This window comes from Morchella importuna (assembly GCF_003444635.1).
Source record: "Morchella importuna strain M04M26 chromosome Unknown Morimp01GS032, whole genome shotgun sequence".
NCBI lineage: Eukaryota > Fungi > Ascomycota > Pezizomycetes > Pezizales > Morchellaceae > Morchella > Morchella importuna.
The window spans coordinates 319,571-336,670 of NW_025763429.1; the positions used below are offsets into that span (position 1 = coordinate 319,571).

Sequence of the window (17,100 nt, forward strand, 5' to 3'; positions counted from 1 at the left end):
CTCAGTTCGCAATGTATGGGGGTCATCTTGTCTCTGAGATCCGTAACTATGAAAAGGAAATAAACGTATCTTTCGTCTGGTCGCATTGTTAAAAAAAAACAAGAAATCTTAGGTGGTCTTCAACCCGCAATGTCATCGGCGTCACCAAGCATTTATCAACCCAGACACACGTTAAAGATGCTATAGCTACGAGATCGGGTGAATGACTACACACATCCGATAAGCACTCCCGGGCTAGCTTGGAATACTGGAAAGTACACTCTTTGTATTATTGAAGTACCTGACGCAGGGGTGGCTAGGACAAGGATACGGAATCGAGTTCATGGGAAGAGAGATTCGAATAGATAAGAGAAAGCCGTGAGGATCTATCCCTATCCATGTACTTTGATTATATGTCGTGACCAGTGTGCATAAACTTAATCCAGTCAGCTGATCTTCCGCCAAGTTGAACGCAAGGAGCCGACCATTATTGAGTCCAGGTTTGTGCGATTGAAGGAGTTCAAGCAGCAAGATACGTGCTGGCCTACAATCTACATCCGAACCAGCGGTCTCTTTACCATGTACCTTATGTATATATATACTTAGTAAATTGAGCCATGCGAAAGAAGAGGGCTACTCTGAATCCCTATATATATCCACACCGCTTATTCCATCTTTTTTTCTTGGCAACGGGAGCATGCATGCCAATCTGCTCCATCCAGTAAAATCTTAAGATCCTGCATCTCATCATATAGCTCTTTTCTTGCTACGCCACGGCGAGGAAGAGGGGATAAAATACTTGGTAGGTGGCATCACCCATTTCACCTACAGATCTTCGGCCGATGAGCAACTTAAAGGTGTTCTAGATTTGCGGTATATACGGCCAACCAGCTATGAACATCCCCTAGTACCCATGTCTTTATGAATGGTGGTCCAAATCTATTTCAGCTGGGAAAAGCTACGTTCTACCGGTCACTCGTGTACCGTGTTTGCCCTTTTTTTTAGTGAGAACATTTAATGAATCAAGGAGACTTCGGCCCAAAGCTTAAGGCCCTGCCTTTTCAAAGGCGATTTCGATTAGCGAGACTGAAAGTCCCTTTTCCGGCAAAGAAAAAGTCTTTCGATGAGTCATGCCTATGTCTAAGGGATAACGGCGAAAGCTCTATTTGGGGTAGGAAATCTTCAGTAAGCTTTACTGGTGATGTTCTGGCTCTGCGATCCGGCTGACAGAAGAGATTAGGAAGCATTGAATTACATCTCAAGGTTTTACTCCCCCGACATGTCGAGGCCACGGTCAACGGAGCTGTTTTACTTCTTTTTAAACCGATGAAGGGTCAGGTGAAAGACATATTCGGTGATAATGTGGAGAGAACAGAAGGGAATGACATCGGAAAAGCTCTCGAATTTGTTCCACACCAACGGTATGTATCTAATTTCCCACAGCCCCCCCGCCCTGCCAGAGTCCCGCCTTTTTACCCTCCCCGTCGACCAGCTGCAGCTATATTTCCCACTCTACTATACTTCCTTCTCTGTATTTACCTGGCGTTCAAATACCATTTCCTGCTCACAACACACATGGGCGAGTGGCTAACCGGTTAACACTCGCCTTCCGGATACACCGAGTGGTTGTGCCAAGTTGTACCTGTCGAAGGTCCATGGTTTAATCCAGGGGTGGAGGTTGTAGCCATGGGGGCTGCTATTAATGCAACCTTTTGTCCTTTTTGTCTACACTATATATACTAAATATATCATTTCTATAATACTCACGCTCTTTCGTCTTTTTTTTTTTTTTGCCGCTGAGGGTTTCGGACTGGCGAAGACGCACCCGTCGGTGTCCTTTCTCTGTGTGGTATTACGCGCAAGGGCAGCACCATGGCTGTCCCATGTCACCACCAATAAGTTGTCCATCCAAACCGGAGGTATGGCGACAAGTCACCCAAATTTCTAAACACTGGCTCACTATGACAGTACTTTCGTTGTAACAACCCCTTCCCCACCTCCTTCGATGATATAAGCCGATTGACAAAGTTTTTATAATTACTCTTTACCATACCCCGAGCTTCTCTAACTACCTTTTTACTCCTCCCATCCAGTTCAACTTTAGCAGGCACGAATGCATGGGAATCTTTGAAGTTGAACCCCATAAGGGCGGTCTTCATAGCGATAAATATGCCTAGGCAGCTGGTACCTGACTCTACGCCGTATGAGGAGCTAGAAGCACTTAGCATTACTGCCCGCTAGCATTTTCAATGACCATGGAAAGAACAAGAGTGCAAGCTGGTCGGCAGGTGAGCACGCACTACTAATTTTTATTCTCGGGCTGCACGAGATATTCCAGTCTTTTCCTAGGAACAGAAAGTACTCAGCATTCAAGGAAGATAAGCCCCGCAAATCGTCCGTTAAAAAGGGACGAAAATTGACTCTTTATCGTGGATAATGCGTTAAACACTTATCCTCCCGACAAGCATATAGCAAAGATTCAGAAAACAACCTCTGTGCAAGCCAGGTTATCCCAGGGTTCAGTCAAGACAATCGCAGCGGGGACTTACGATGATGGTCAAATCTTGCTCATCAGCGAATCCACTCCTTTCATATGAGCCTAATATTCGTCTTTAACGATTTACGAGAGATTTCTTAAGCTCATGACGAGATATTACCCGCACACATTTATTCACATTTCCAACCCAAACTCTGATTGCATTTGTGGTTTCTATCGTGTCCTGGCCCATCGTGTATATATCTGTTGCGGGTAAATTACTAGTGTGTATATCTTTATAAATTCACTCTCGGGCTCTACTTCTTTTTCAGCGAGCACTAAGTGAGAAACTTATACCACCGAAGTGGGGCTCTTCCACATCTGTCACTGCCGCAGATATACTCTAGCCGGTAAGGATACCCGGCGAGGAAAATAACCCCACCAACTCTCCCAGTAAGTCCCCTTTCAAACTCTATTAGCATACATAGTCTTAGACTATAGCTATGTGCTAGAATATAAACCTATTCCTACAGCGCGCGAGGCACTGATTTCCATTCCGGATAAATTTCCTCCCTTTCCCTCGCTCACACAAATGCCAAGACCGAGTGATATCACATGACTACCGCCATCTGTCTCGCCTGATGGTGATATTGATTAATTACTTCATTGGTTGTATCCCTGATGGCGGTAAATCCGTATACCAGGCTAGATATACTAAGCAGTCCGTTTCTCCTCACATCAGCCAATACTATTTTTTCTCTTAGATAATCTTGACGGTTTTTTTTACTTCAGTTCGTCGATCCCCGGTGGAAGCAGGTCCCACCACATAAACACCCTATGCGGTATAAGTCGAACCTGTCGAGTATTTGTGACCGGCATCAACTGATATAAACTACCCTCACATAGTAGCAATCAGCTCTATTTGATCAATCACCTCCGTCATGTACAATTTCGTGTCACTCCCCCGAAAGAAGATCTTTAATATATTGATTGTTCTAAGACATGTCTCATCAAAAAATGCCCCTTACATACAACCCACGTTACCTCCTGATGCCAGATCCAGACGCACATTGAGCCCCATATCCCGCCATGCGGTAAACAAAACAAGAAAATCACGGAGTAAATACAAAAAATAATGAACATATCAACCATAAAAAGTCCTGCAAGGCCCCGCCCAATCTCTAATTTAGCGGTGTCTGATCGTTCATCGTCTTGAGCCACTGGTCAATTCTTTGAACCTCATCCACAGAGTCCCATCTATACTCGCTCGGCCTTGTGTAGACCACCTGGTCATCCCCGCAACCTCCCTTCCACCAACAACCAATACCGTCGGTGAGATATTGTTTGGTCAAATACATCTTAGGATGCCATTTCTCCTTATCCGCAATTTGTTCGGGTGTCTTAGGTGGATGTTCAATGTCCCACTCCTTGCATGAATCTGGCCATCCCTCGCCTGGCGGGAATGGTGGGAATTGAACATTACTGCCGTGAACAGGGGTACCGGTGAGCTCATAATCATAGGCGCGAGATGCATCTGGGTCAATAGCAGCAGAGAAGGCTTTCTCTTCCTCGGGCGAGGAGAAAATATTTTGTTCCAAAAAGGAGAGCCCAGTACCACCACATGCTTCATCAAGTGCCAGAAGAGCAAAGTGACCACCGGCGACTGGCCGGGCCATGAAATAGATTCCCGGGAAGTCACTGGTTTCGGTGTCGTACAGGTCCGGGAATGGACGGTTTGTTTTTGTCTCATTAAGCCAGAGCCCCATCAATTCTAAGATCTGCGTACGAGTGTGCTTGCTAGAGATCGCAGCAGCCCAGACCTCCCAATCAGATTTGGTGTAGAGGTGACGGGTATCCAATGGAAGACCGTACTTTTGGTGAACGGCAGAGTACCAGCGTGACTGCTTACGGTAAATATCGTGGGGAATATAACCGCTATCACCATTTTGGGCAAAACAAAGAAGGGATTCCGGATATAGATTGTATAGCGTGCCCCAAGAACCATAAAGATGGTATGCAAGTTTCAAATGGGATCCATCTCGTGACGTGGAAAACTTAATCCAGGCTGGGACATAAGCATCGCCGACTTTAGTGTAATAATCAGCGTCCTCAGTGTTGCCCATTACCGATGACAACTCTGCCATGGCCTTGATACCGACAATCGCCTTCAGTGCAAGATTAGTCTGATTCTCCAGTCGGCCGGCAAAGTCATCAGTAGACACTGTTCTGTATCAGTAAAGGTCTTTAGGGTGAAGAACTACCGCTGTTTACAACAGCTTTAGACAAAAGAAAAAGAGGCACACATACGCTGATAAGCAGGGATCAATCCAAACTCCGTCAAGTACCCAGTCCACTGCTTCCAGAGAGCATATCTTCCATCCTTATCTATCCATTTCTGTGCCGCCTTCTTCCCTGCCTTTGATCCATCATTCAACGTCTGTACATATGCCAAAGCCATTGCCAACATGTTTCCACACTCTTCCACAGGCATTGGCTCGTCATTGCCATCAGGGTGCCCTGTAGCGTTGGGGAAATGAGCACCAAGATCATGAATCGAGTACCTAAAATTAAATACCTGTTAGCACTTCCATGAATTTGGACTGGTATTGGTCTCTCTAATCAGCCAACGGGGAAGCCTAACTTGTTTGGGTACAATCCGGCCATCTGATGCTCCAACAACGGCTCAAGCAGATAGGCCAGCCATTTCGGATTCGCATACAAAAAGAATGTGAATCCTGGGAAGATAACATCCACCGTCTGGAAGTTTCCATTACTACTAATCTCCTTCAAAAACAAAATCGGATCCTCGGGAGTGCCCGCAAAAACGGTTGCTCCCATCACTTGCCTCGCCGAAATTGATACAATATCGGCGTAGGTGTCACCCTCCACAGCTCTAGCATGAGCAGTAACCTTGTCCGCAAATGCCTTGCCTTGGGCGTAAGCATTGGGATAGTCAAAGTAATGGTAGGAGATCATATCAGTATCTGTCGCATGTTGGAACCTCCAAAATGGCCTCATCTGAGTAAGGCCGCGAGCAGCTGCAAACTGCGTAACAGGATCTTGGATGAGCGCCACAGTAAAAAGCACTGAATCTGTCCTGGTATGATTCTTCTTGCTACCCAGTGCAAAGTGCTTGGAGAATGAGAAAACAGGCTCTTCATTCATGACCTCGCGGAAGCCGGTATCGTAAGTATTTGCGAGTGTTGCATTTCGTGAGAATCGGCGTCGCAGAGGTCCAGAGACGCCAGCCTCGTATGTGACAGTGGGGTCCTATGTACGTCAGTAAAAGGAATGGGAAGAGATTTAGGTATAAAAGTTACCTGAGGACCGGTGAAGTGAAGCACGCCCCATTCAGCTCGATCGCTAATTTCGGCAAAGGTCCATTGATCTTGCTTGTGAATCGACCATGTTGTAAGGTCTTTGCCCTTGGTGAGACCCCATTGAATGATTGCTTTTCGTTCATGCGTGACCCAAACTATAGGAAGTAAACGTCAGCTTTTGTTCTCAAACGAAGCGCGTCGAAGCACAAAAATCAAACCGGTTTGCCAGAGTACTCACGTCCGTTCAAATCAACATAAATGTTAACGTCCACTTGACCCTCCACAATAACCTCCACATAGCTTGCCGGGAGTGCCTGTCTCTCCGTACTCTCTGGAGTAATCGGGCTGGTAAACATCAACGTCACAAGGACATCTCCCGACAATGGGTTCGGAAGCGAGAAAGTCAAGTTCGTAGTTGATGAGTCGTATTGAAAGCCCGTGTAGGTCGGAAACTGAACCGTGTACCCATCCTTTGGATGTGCTGGGAGTAGGGCGTCTTGCGGGCGCCCAACGAGAGGGTAAACAGTGTTCGTGGCGGGTATTTGGGCCATCACCCCGAACCCAATCTGTCGGACACTTCTGTCAGTTCATTCTGCAGTGGATAATTGACTCGGAAATCAAACCTCCTGTCCATGCCAGAAAATTGGCCAGCTATCCCACGGATTGTGTCGAGCATTAAGCCACAAGCTGAGGTACGGATTCCGGACGAAGAGAGGCAGTACTGGGGGTTTGGTATATGAAGCTGCCGACAGGGAGCTTAGAGCTGCTACTGAAAGCAGAAAGAAGAGCGATTTCATTCTTTGGGTCGTATTCAATTTGTTTTGAAGAGTTGAGCAATCGACTGGCGCTGATTGCAACGAAATGGACCGAGGAGAGCAAGATGCGGGGAAGCTAAGAGGTCAGTTTTAAAGTGGTTTTCGAGCTAACCGGATCCTTGAACGGAAGCTTACACGAAACAGCGGGCGGGGCCAAAGATGATCAGGAGCTGAATTTCTCAACTCCTCAGAACAGTTGGATGTGATGGACAAAGAAGCGTCAGCTCCGTAGTTTCTCCTCAGTCACGATACCGTGAACGAGGTTCGAAGAAATACCGCAGACGGCATAAGTTGAGGGGAGGAGTAGGTACATGTTGTACGTCGCAGGGTTTGTTTGTGTTGTGAAGATCGCTACCTCTTTAGCCTACGCCGACACCTAACCCTGACATGCCCCGCCAAAAAGTGTGTGGGCCCTGCTCATCTGCGGCTGCACCATTCCCATGCATGCAGATTTGTCTGCACCCGATCACACGAGCAAGGGCTCGTCTTCCAATTAGAGGGTGCACCGTAGATCAGGCGTTGCTTTGGGTGGTCCGGTAATTTACCCGAGCTCGTGATCGGTTAGCTTCGGAGACTTCCAGTTTGCGGGGAAGGACCCGCGTCCGAGATCTTTGGGAGTGCAGTATTTGGGTAGAGGAAGAAGGCCTTCAGGTCCTCAACGCTGTCACAATTATTATCCCGAGAATTATTAAAGGCACGCATTCTGTTTTATTACCACGGTCGCATAACATCATATGCTCTTGAAGGGCTCATGACCGTAACACTTTCAACTCTTGTACTACATTCTTGTCTTAGGTATCAAAACAGAAAACCAACGGTCTTAATCGATAATATTACCACACCCACTTCAACTGCCTACACAATCAGTATTCATGCTCAGCTCTGTGTCGGAAGATGTTTCATATTTGTTTCTTTCTCCGTTTGGACCCGGAGTAGATGCCCTGGTGGTTCTTGGTCATGAGTTGAAGCCTTCTTCCGTAAGTTCTTGGCAATGAATATCGAGTGATAATGCATGACTGCTTCTATGGATGGGAGTACCTAACGGTGCACATCTCCCGATGTACTGCAGTGAAAATCAAATGATTACGGAAGGTGCAAGGTCCGAAATATAGACTACCTCCTGACAGGTAGTAGATGAATACTACCCAGGTACCGGAAGAAAATAAAGGCATTCTCCGACCAAGAAATTATGGTTCAAAGAACCACCTATAGTAAGTAAGACTATATACGATTAAGCTAGGTGTGGACGTTATCGCTGGCAGCTGGTCAACGTACCGATCAGGGTGGCTTGGGTGCTGGGTTCTGTAAGAAAAAAAAAAGAATTAAAGGGTAGGACTAACTTATCTATCTTGAATGAGTTTCGGAGGTTTCCACATCATCTGGTAAAACGTATGATTTAACGTTGTTTACCCAATATTTTCAACTTCCACTATGAAAACTTGATCTGCCCCAATGGTTGTCAGAACACTAGATGTAAGTCACGGTTGGTGTCAGTCACTTGAGGTTATAATCCTGACTTGATGCCACCTTGGAAACAGAAACCTGGTATGGACCGTTCAAAGTCACCCGTGGCCGTGTATCCAGCGCCTGTTCTATAAAATATCAGCTTTGATCTGAGATAGAACGTATTGCCAGTTACACCCTCCTTATAAACAAAAGTCTTCTCACTTAAGAAACCTTAATGGAGGGAGAAGATTTTATAAATACGTATGAACTAGAATTCTCAGCCATTTATCTTAATCTAATCGTTCATCGGTCAGTATGGTAGTTCTATGACAAGTTACCGGCAGCATCTCTCTATCGCTTTGCTCGCAAAAGTATCGGGTGGACGAGTGCTCCGGCCAACAGCCACATTGATATTTGGGCTGGTTGGATTTCCTTTCATCCTCAGTTAGGAAATCTGAATCGGATATGAAACGGAAGCCTATGGTATTCCCGTAATCATGAGTCGGAGTCGAAAGGAAACAACGGGAGCAAGAAATTTCGCTTGAAAATAGAACGACGAATTCAGACGAAATGCGTTGTTATCTGCGGAGGAGTAGTATTGAGACTAGTATATAACAAAACATATACCTTACAACCTTAGAAAGAAGGGGGGTATATATCCACGTAATACCAAGCCACGGCAGCCAAGCTGTCTAATCAACATGACGTTATCCTCCCAGCATACAAATTTTGTATAGATCCCGAAAAGGATATCATAAGCCGTGTCACATGATACGGCACATTCAAGTATGAACAATTTAGCAACCTTTCCTTTCCCATTCCTTTTCCTTTCCCACAATATCTTCACTACACTCGATAAGCTCCGTTAGTACTCGAATCAATAAAACATCCAACCGAGCAAAGGGGAAATACCTTCATATCAATTAATTCGACAACCAGCATTTGGAAACAATTATCAGTGCATTCGACAACCAGGTTTTGAAGAACAACCAGGTTGTGAAAAAAGAAAATCACCACTGGGTTTGCCAACCAGTATTTGAAAAGCATTTATCGAATTTGCCCATCGTTGCGGAACGTTCTGATCGGTTCTTGAACATCAGATGATGGCTTCTAATTGGCCATGAATAGAATAGCCATCATCGAATAAAAACTCCAGAGGGTTGAGATATAACGGAGGTGAGATGATCGACGCGATGCATGAGAGATAAATGTTGGGTTGCTAAGAAAGTCGTCAGTTAGCATCATCTCAACCGTTAATTCTCACCGAAGGAATATTAACCAGGAGAGTATCGGTAATATAAGCTTCACCATATAGACATTTTTTTTGTAGATTTATAATTTTATCTAACTTTGGTCAGCAAAATATAATCCCAGATGTTACGAGAAGGATAGGGACAGACCTGGCAATAAACAGCTCCAGCACAACGAACGGACCAAACCGGGCCTTTCCATTCCCACAATCGAAGAAACAAGAATCGGAAGCTATGGAAGAATGGTGCGTTATTGACGGCCAATGTTGAGTGAGTTTGGCCCTTCGGTGCATGTATTTGAAAAATAAAAACGTTGACATATACGCTCAATATAGAAACTGCAACTCCTATGGAGCTCAATGGTTAAACGTTGAACCATAAGCTCAAACCTAAAGAAATATCATTATTTGGAATCTTTCCCATCACGCTTGGAGGGTCCCATTAGTCCCATCTGGATTGCTGTCCACCATTTCCACTGGTTGAACAACAAACTCGACCCTAAAAGGGCAGGGTGGGCCCCGGACGTTTTTCTTCTTGGAGGTGATCCGACAATCACCTCTTGATCTTTAGGAGTTACCTTAGGAGCCGGGGGTTTGATAATATCTATTGGTGCGGAGGGGGTATCGGAGATTGGTCCAGATGGGGCGCGAATCGGTCGGATATGCCAATAAACGCTGTGTGGATTCCACACACACAGGTTGGTTTTGTCAATATTGTCGGGTGGATCAGTGTCGGCCATATTGTTTACGTGGCACGGGAGTGGTTTGGTATGGTATTGGATCAGGCAGAAATTTCGGTAGAGACTAATCACCGGAACAGAATGAGAATTATCTTCAACTAGTATAATTATAAATGAGGAGAAAGACTGCGGTGGCAGAGAGGCAGAGAAAGATTCAAGATTGAAAAGAGCAGGAGAGAAGATTTCTACCTACCAACAAAAGTTTTGACGTTGATATATCTGATTCTATGTGACTAGAGGTTCTTGTCAAAGTCATAGGCGATGTGGAAGTTGATGGATTAATCGTTTGTGGAGATGATGTCCCAGGAGTGAAAAAAAAAATCAGGCGATTTTTTATGTCAGTATATGCTGGGAAAGGGGGGCATACATGTGACGATGAGGATCTAGGAGCGGGAGTGGAGAGACGGGGAGAGGGTGGGGAGGGGCGGGGGGGGGGGGGGGGGAGGGGGAGGCGGGTAGGACGTGCCGAAGGGAATATAATGTCATTTCGAAATTAAAATAAGGTTTGAGAAACGCAGAAATGGACTCATCAGGTCTGTATAGAATTCTTTTTTTCACTTATTTGCTCCTTAACGTTACATCCAATGGCTAAACTAATCAAAAACCAACCGCTTAACGTTGCTAATTCTTATTACTAGAGTGAGAGTATGTGATCAGTCGCCGAATAATTTCCAAAGACCCTCGTCGTTAAAAGCCTGTAGACTTTACATTACTATGGTAACATGTACTTAATTCCCCCGACTCATAGCAAGAAAGAATTAACTCCGGGCGGGCCGGCTGACTGGACATGAAAAAACGAAATGGACAAATAAAGCCACACCTAGCCCTTGGTGTACGCTTCCACGCCGGTAAAAGCTCTTTCATCCGTCCTTAGCTATAGTACTATGCCGCTGTTGGGCGGCAACTTCAAATTGTTGCCGATAAGAGGTCCCAGGCAAAAAGAGAAAGCTTGACTCACGAATCCAGTAGTATACGTGTTTTACTTCCCGGATTTTGCAACGTGGCTGTATAGGGGATAGCTGCTATATATGCGAGACCAGTGGGACATTCAGGCGTACGCTGGCTCTGGCTCTTCACGGCAAAAAAGAGGAGAGCTATTGAGACTAAGACTTGATATGCCGCATGGCATACGTATGCTCGACGAGCAGCATGGTTAATTTTGGTCGCATTTGCACGATCATAAGTTTCCTGAGAGCCAACTGCGTACATACGTGTAGATATCGGGTCTTTGAAGTACATGTACATACATGTAGTTCTGGTGTCTTAGCTGAGCACGCTTAAGATGGCCTAAAGGTTGTTTCGTAGATTGCTTTAATGTGTGACGAGTGATAGTTCATGAGCATTGAGAAAGGCTCCGCTGGCTTTTTGCTTTACCAGATCGTTGCACAGTGCAGCTAGCGGCTCAATTCAGGGCCTACAACGGGCTAGGTGTACAGTCAATTTGACACGTTGAGCCACTCTGTCATAATTAATGTAGAGCTAGACCATGGTGCTACACTTTATGTAGATCCTATCACTGTTTAACTACATAGCCAGACCTCCAAAACTTGTAATAAATCATCCTCACCTCTTGAGAGCTGAACGGTACGTATACTCATCACTCGGATTTAAGCTTCGAGGGGCTGACACAACAACACAGGACGACGGGAGAAACGTTTCGGCTGAAATTCGACTTGAGCCCTAACCCTGAACCTTACGGGTGACTCCTCTATACCGGAACAATACCGTGGGATTTACATACCCTTCGAGAGACTTGACTGTGCATATATCAGATACACAGTTCTGATTGCTGAACATAGCTTTATATCAACTACATGTAAGGTGGAATTGTTGAAGGTTCAAGATTGTACCATTGACTTCTGTAATAATCCAGCAGATTATCTCCACATATTACTGCAATGGCACCGGAAAGCGGGCGAAGGTGTTGGGCGGGTTTAGACGTCATATCATGGTCGTTGAGGTTGAGGTGAGTTAGCTCTCTTGACGTCCATCATGAGCGTCATGGGTACGCCATCGAATGGTATAAGGTCATAAAACGAGGGACGACACAATACTTTCTACACTTCAATTCAACTTCGACCTAGCAATACTTTCTTTCTACACGTCAATCGTTTTTACGCATATCGTTCTGAACACTAATCGTACTCTAAAGACAATATCCTTCTTCACATCGTCCAACCTTAACCATCAATATCCTTCCGTACACAACTCCATTCACCCCCAGAATGTCCCAAACCCCCGCCCCTACCACCTCCTGGCCCTCTCCTACCCCCTCACTCTCCGTTCGCTCGACCAAGGTAACCACCCCCGCCTGGCTCCTCGAAATCCTCTCCCTCCCCGCCGACTCCCGCGTCCTCCACGTCAACACCGCCCTCACCGCGGTCTTCACCCCCCCGACCTCCATCATAACCATCACCTCCTCTATCCCCCTGCCCGCCAGTATCTACGGCCCCGCTTCCAAGCTCGACCGCATCACATGCCGCCTTACCAACATCAACACCGGCTCCATCCGCAACTCCACCATCGTCTCCGGCCACATCACGCTCGTACTCCACGACACCACAAAAGCGGCCCTACTAGCAGCGTATGACGTCTTCTTGGCCTCGTTCCCCATGATGCATGTCAAGGCACCCATGAAGGAGCTTCTCCGCGCCGCCTTCAAGTCCGCTGTCGACAAGCTAGGCTGGAAGGTCGGCATTGAAGCACTAAAAGCGTGCGATTCCGCGGGCTGCGCGAACCTGAAGAACCTGTACAAGCGCTTCATCACGGAGACGGGATATATCTCGGAGAACAACTCGCCGCCCAGACCGCGCGGGAGGCCGAGGAAGTATGCGGAGATGTCGAGGGTGTTTGGGGAGGACTACCCAAAGGGCCTGCGGGAGCTGGTGACGGGTGCAGTGGAGGAGGTGAAGGCGCTTTTCTCGCCGTCCCTGGTGGGCGGCGGCGATGGAGGGACGGCCGTCAAGGTTAATATTTGGTGTGTCAAGTGGAGAGTCCCGGGGGGAGAGGCGAGAGGGGGGAAGGGGCTGCCGGGGGAGGCGAAAATGGGGGAGGGGTGCTTGAGCGATTATGCGGCGGGGTACTTTATTGGCGCAGCAAACAGTGGGTGGATTCTATATCTTTTGTGATATGAGGTGGGGAATGCTAACGTATATATACATTAGGTCCTACGACGTCCAGCACCAGCTGCGAAGACTCCAAGACAGCCAATGCTGTGGGCGAGGTGCCCAAGATTGTCGACACGCTGGACAAATACTTCCTCGTCGATGACATTTGCCCGAACCCTAATCTTAGTGCAGTTGTTGTTATCAATTAAAAAACACCCTGGATGATGAAGGACCGATTCTCAATTGCGAGAAGCTCTATTTTTCATATCTCCCACGCTTGCGAGATATTAAGACATCAAAAGTACCAGCCAGGCCCCCAAAAATGGCCACTTTTAACCTACCCGGAAAGAAAAGAAAGTATTAAAAGAGTTGTATTATATTAATCTACGTTATAGGTAACCTCCCCTCTCTCCACTCTCCTTTTTTCTGTTGGGCTGTTTGCGGGGCGCTAATAGAAGCCCAGTCTTAGGAGTTTAGGGATTGCGAATTTTATGGGGATGGAGGTGTGGGAGTAATAACACTAAGTTTGTACTCCGAGATGCACTAAGTGGGAAAAATCATCCGTTGGAAGAAAACATGCTGGTAGTGAGAATTTGGGAACACGGTGATTAGGTGTACTCTGATAAGGAAATTTTTTCAAGTCGTTAACACCAAGAAACAGTGTACTTAGTCTTCTCTTCTATAAAAATGTTTATGGGCTTCTTCATAGGTTTATTTAATGGGTTATGATTATTAAATTCAAACCGTCAATGTATGTGCGCCAGCGATGTCGGGACGGGGTCTAAGTACATGAACTTTGGCGCCTGTAGGGGGTACATGAATACAAAACCTTATGCCATAAGATGCAGCCTTTCATCTTAGAAATAAACACTCTATTGGGGCGTTCCATAAAATCAAAAGGTTGTGAAACCAAATCAACGATATAGACATATATCTGCCAAGACTACTCGGAACCCTAACCCTGTCAATGGTAACACATCTTCATGAGCTAGGCCCCCGTGTATATGAGGGAGATGGGGTATTTGAGAGTAAATGCGCTTCTATCTGTTTATAACGTGGCAGTAAGGTGAGACCTTATTGATTCGATAGTCTTTGCTGTCTGCTATTAGTACTGTGTTAAGATAACGGGTTTAGTTGTCCTGATGATACGTGTTTGTCACGACTTTGTCACTTATAAAAGGAGCCTGCTCCTCCTCCTTCTTCTCTCGTTACTTTTTTTTAATTCAATCATACAATCTCTTCCGTGTGACCTGATCAACAGACCGCACTGTCCTTTGTCTCTCTGATAGCGATGTTCTTCCCATACATATACATACCGGCAGTGCTGTATATAGGGGTGGTACTACTCTACAGCTGGCTATCTAGACCATGTTTATTGCGTAAAGGCTATCTGAAGTTATATAGAGCACTAAAGGCTTACGAATCCTTTTTAGCAGGTATAAGCAATTCAATTCGAAGAGGTGACTATATACACAAAAGCATGTTAAGCTAAAGTAAGTGCAATAGAGCTCAAAAGAGCTGCTGCGACCCAGCCAACCGCCAAATCGCCTTATCTACTACCCGACTAATAGTCAGCGCCAGTCTGTCGCCACTTCAACAGTCCTACGCTTTCCCAAACACAGTGCTATAGTTAGAGGCCGAGGAAATGACCGAAATAGCAACTACTGGAGTTAGAGGCCCTGCGAAGTATATTTCAGGAAAGCTTCGTCGCTGCGCGGCGTGATGGAGATATCATGGAATCCGATTGTGGCAGCTGATGTGATGGCGGTATAATCGGTGGTTGATAGTATGCTTGTGAATGTGCTTCCTGCGAGCGTGGCCACCGATTCCTGGCTTTGCGATGATTTAGGGCTAAGTTTATCAAGATCCCAGAAGTTAGGAAGGCTACCATTATCGGTCATGCGTGTCTCGTTAGGTTTTACGCGCGGTGCGTATGCTAGTAATCCTATGATGTTTCAGTTGTTATTCCATGATTGATATAGTTATGGAGTCTTAGTCTACACTGCAGACGACATCCGCAAACCCTGTCGAAGATCCGCGATCTTGTACGACCACAGAACCGTTATCACAGTCAGCACCCCCATTATCACCCCACCCACCACCACCTCTCCCTCTTACAAGTCTCCCTCTTACAAGTCTCCACCCACAATCGCAATGGCACCCCTCTCAGCGAAATGGCACCCCCTCGCCCACCTTCCCTCCGTCCCCCGCTCCTCCCACACCCTCTCAGTCCTACACTCTACCCTCCACCACTTCTCCGGCGAATCCCACGACAACCGCCCCCCCTCCGGCGCCGAACTACACCTCCTCCCCCTTGACCCGACCGTCCCGCTGGCCATCACGATTCTCGCCTCCCCCTCCGGGCCCTCCCCGCGCGTAGACGCCGCCGCTGCAACCCTCGACGACACACTATACGTATTCGGCGGCCGCGGTGGGGCAGACATGAGTCCGCTCGAAGAGGGCGGTCGGCTGTGGTCGTTCACAGCGGGCGCGCAGAGCTGGGAGGCTGTTGATCCGGTTGACGGTGGGGAGTTTCCGAGTGCGAGGGGGGGCCATGCGCTGGTGGCGGCGGAAGGGAGGGTGTATGTGCATGCGGGGGTAGCAGAGAGTGGGATGCTCGGGGATTTGTGGGCGTTTGTAGTGGCGGAGAGAAGGTGGGTGAGGTTGAGGGATGCGCCTGGGGGTGAGAGGAGTGCGGTAGGGATGGCGGTGACGGGCGGAAGGGAGATTTGGAGGTTTGCGGGGTGGGATGGAGTGGGTGCTCTCGGGGGGAGGTGGGCGTGTGAGTTATTTCTTTCTTTCTTGACGGATTGAATGATTGGTTTAATGATTGAGTGTGTTTGTGAGGGGGGAGTTGGACTGACAGGTGGGGTAGATATGACATCCAACACGACACCTGGCGCACAATCGAGTACCCGCCCTCGACCGGCCCCGCACCGCGCTATTCATCGTGTCTCGTCCCACTGTTGCACCCGGGCACAAAGAAAGAATACCTCCTCACGGCCTTCGGCGAATCCGGCGAGAGCGGCGGCGAGGTCGTCAAGTACCTGCAAGACATCTGGGCATATGATATCGCCGCGGCGGAGTGGTGCGAAGTTGTCACCACCGGCGAGAAGCCGTTGGCGAGGGGGCGGTTCGGCGCGGCAGGAAAGGGCGGCCGGTGGCTGGCGATTCAGGGCGGTCTGGATGAGGCGGGCGAGCGGTTGGGGGATTGGTGGGTGCTAATGCTGGAATGATGTAGTGTAATGTGCCTTTGGTGAAATGAATTTTTGCTTTGAAGTACTGGAATAGAGCTGAGATATCCGAGTAATACCTAATGATTGGCATCATATATATGAAGGATCCTCGGTAGTGACGGAGAGAAAAGACCTGGGAGTGAGAACGTGAGGAAGAGTAAGAGGCTTTGTTTCCATCTCTTGCCATAGATTGCAATGTTCTTAGGAGAGCGATCAACCAAGATCATTTCCCCCCATGGCCACAGCCTTAAGGAGACGTCAGGTTAGCCAAATAGTTGTTAGGGAGTTTCAAAGTGTAGAAAAGCCAATGGAGTAGACCTGTGGGCTATACCGCTCATCATTGAAACATCTTTCTGCATTTGAGTGTGTCCTATACGCTCAACATCATGCACCCATCTGCTCGAAACTGAGCTATCCCGGGAAGTCCAGAAGGAGTGTATATCCTCAGCAGCACGACTCCGGAGGTGATATTAGTGTTCCGATATGATCTTGTCAAGCCTTCAACCCTCTCTAAATCTTAGAAGTCAGCCATTTGATGCGTCAAGTGGTTGGTGTCATTTACGAAGCTTCCAATACCGCTAGCCCTGGTGCACACCACTAGCCTCCACACCTGCCGCCCGCTCAAGTATAAGTTCCCGCGCTTGCGAATCATCGGCGAGTGGTCAAGTGGGTAATACACTCTGACTGCTCGCCAGGTGTGACACCGAGTATTTGATCCCTAGGACCTGGGTT

At 47.3% G+C, this 17,100-nt stretch overlaps 4 protein-coding genes across 4 annotated transcripts; 3 read left to right on the top strand and 1 right to left on the bottom strand.

Moving 5' to 3' along the window:
- Positions 1-3,636: 3,636 nt before the first annotated feature.
- On the bottom strand, positions 3,637-6,903 carry LAJ45_08880 (uncharacterized protein; the record flags this gene model as incomplete). The annotated part of the gene is made up of 9 exons (XM_046118429.1): positions 3,637-4,676; positions 4,763-5,016; positions 5,097-5,725; positions 5,776-5,930; positions 6,014-6,341; positions 6,399-6,401; positions 6,472-6,666; positions 6,726-6,760; positions 6,867-6,903. The coding sequence occupies 9 exons, from the start codon at positions 6,901-6,903 to the stop codon at positions 3,637-3,639; spliced, it is 2,676 nt and encodes an 891-aa protein (XP_045968385.1).
- A 1,834-nt stretch (positions 6,904-8,737) lies between these two features.
- On the top strand, positions 8,738-9,543 carry LAJ45_08881 (uncharacterized protein; the record flags this gene model as incomplete). Its single annotated transcript, XM_046118430.1, has 4 exons — positions 8,738-8,767; positions 9,170-9,212; positions 9,272-9,328; positions 9,395-9,543. The coding sequence occupies 4 exons, from the start codon at positions 8,738-8,740 to the stop codon at positions 9,541-9,543; spliced, it is 279 nt and encodes a 92-aa protein (XP_045968386.1).
- A 2,707-nt stretch (positions 9,544-12,250) lies between these two features.
- LAJ45_08882 (uncharacterized protein) lies at positions 12,251-13,341 on the top strand (the record flags this gene model as incomplete). Its single annotated transcript, XM_046118431.1, has 2 exons — positions 12,251-13,127; positions 13,190-13,341. The coding sequence occupies 2 exons, from the start codon at positions 12,251-12,253 to the stop codon at positions 13,339-13,341; spliced, it is 1,029 nt and encodes a 342-aa protein (XP_045968387.1).
- A 1,690-nt stretch (positions 13,342-15,031) lies between these two features.
- Positions 15,032-16,368, top strand: LAJ45_08883 (uncharacterized protein; the record flags this gene model as incomplete). The annotated part of the gene is made up of 4 exons (XM_046118432.1): positions 15,032-15,059; positions 15,129-15,786; positions 15,834-15,914; positions 16,008-16,368. 4 exons carry the CDS (start codon positions 15,032-15,034, stop codon positions 16,366-16,368), a joined length of 1,128 nt encoding a protein of 375 aa, XP_045968388.1.
- Positions 16,369-17,100: the final 732 nt, after the last annotated feature.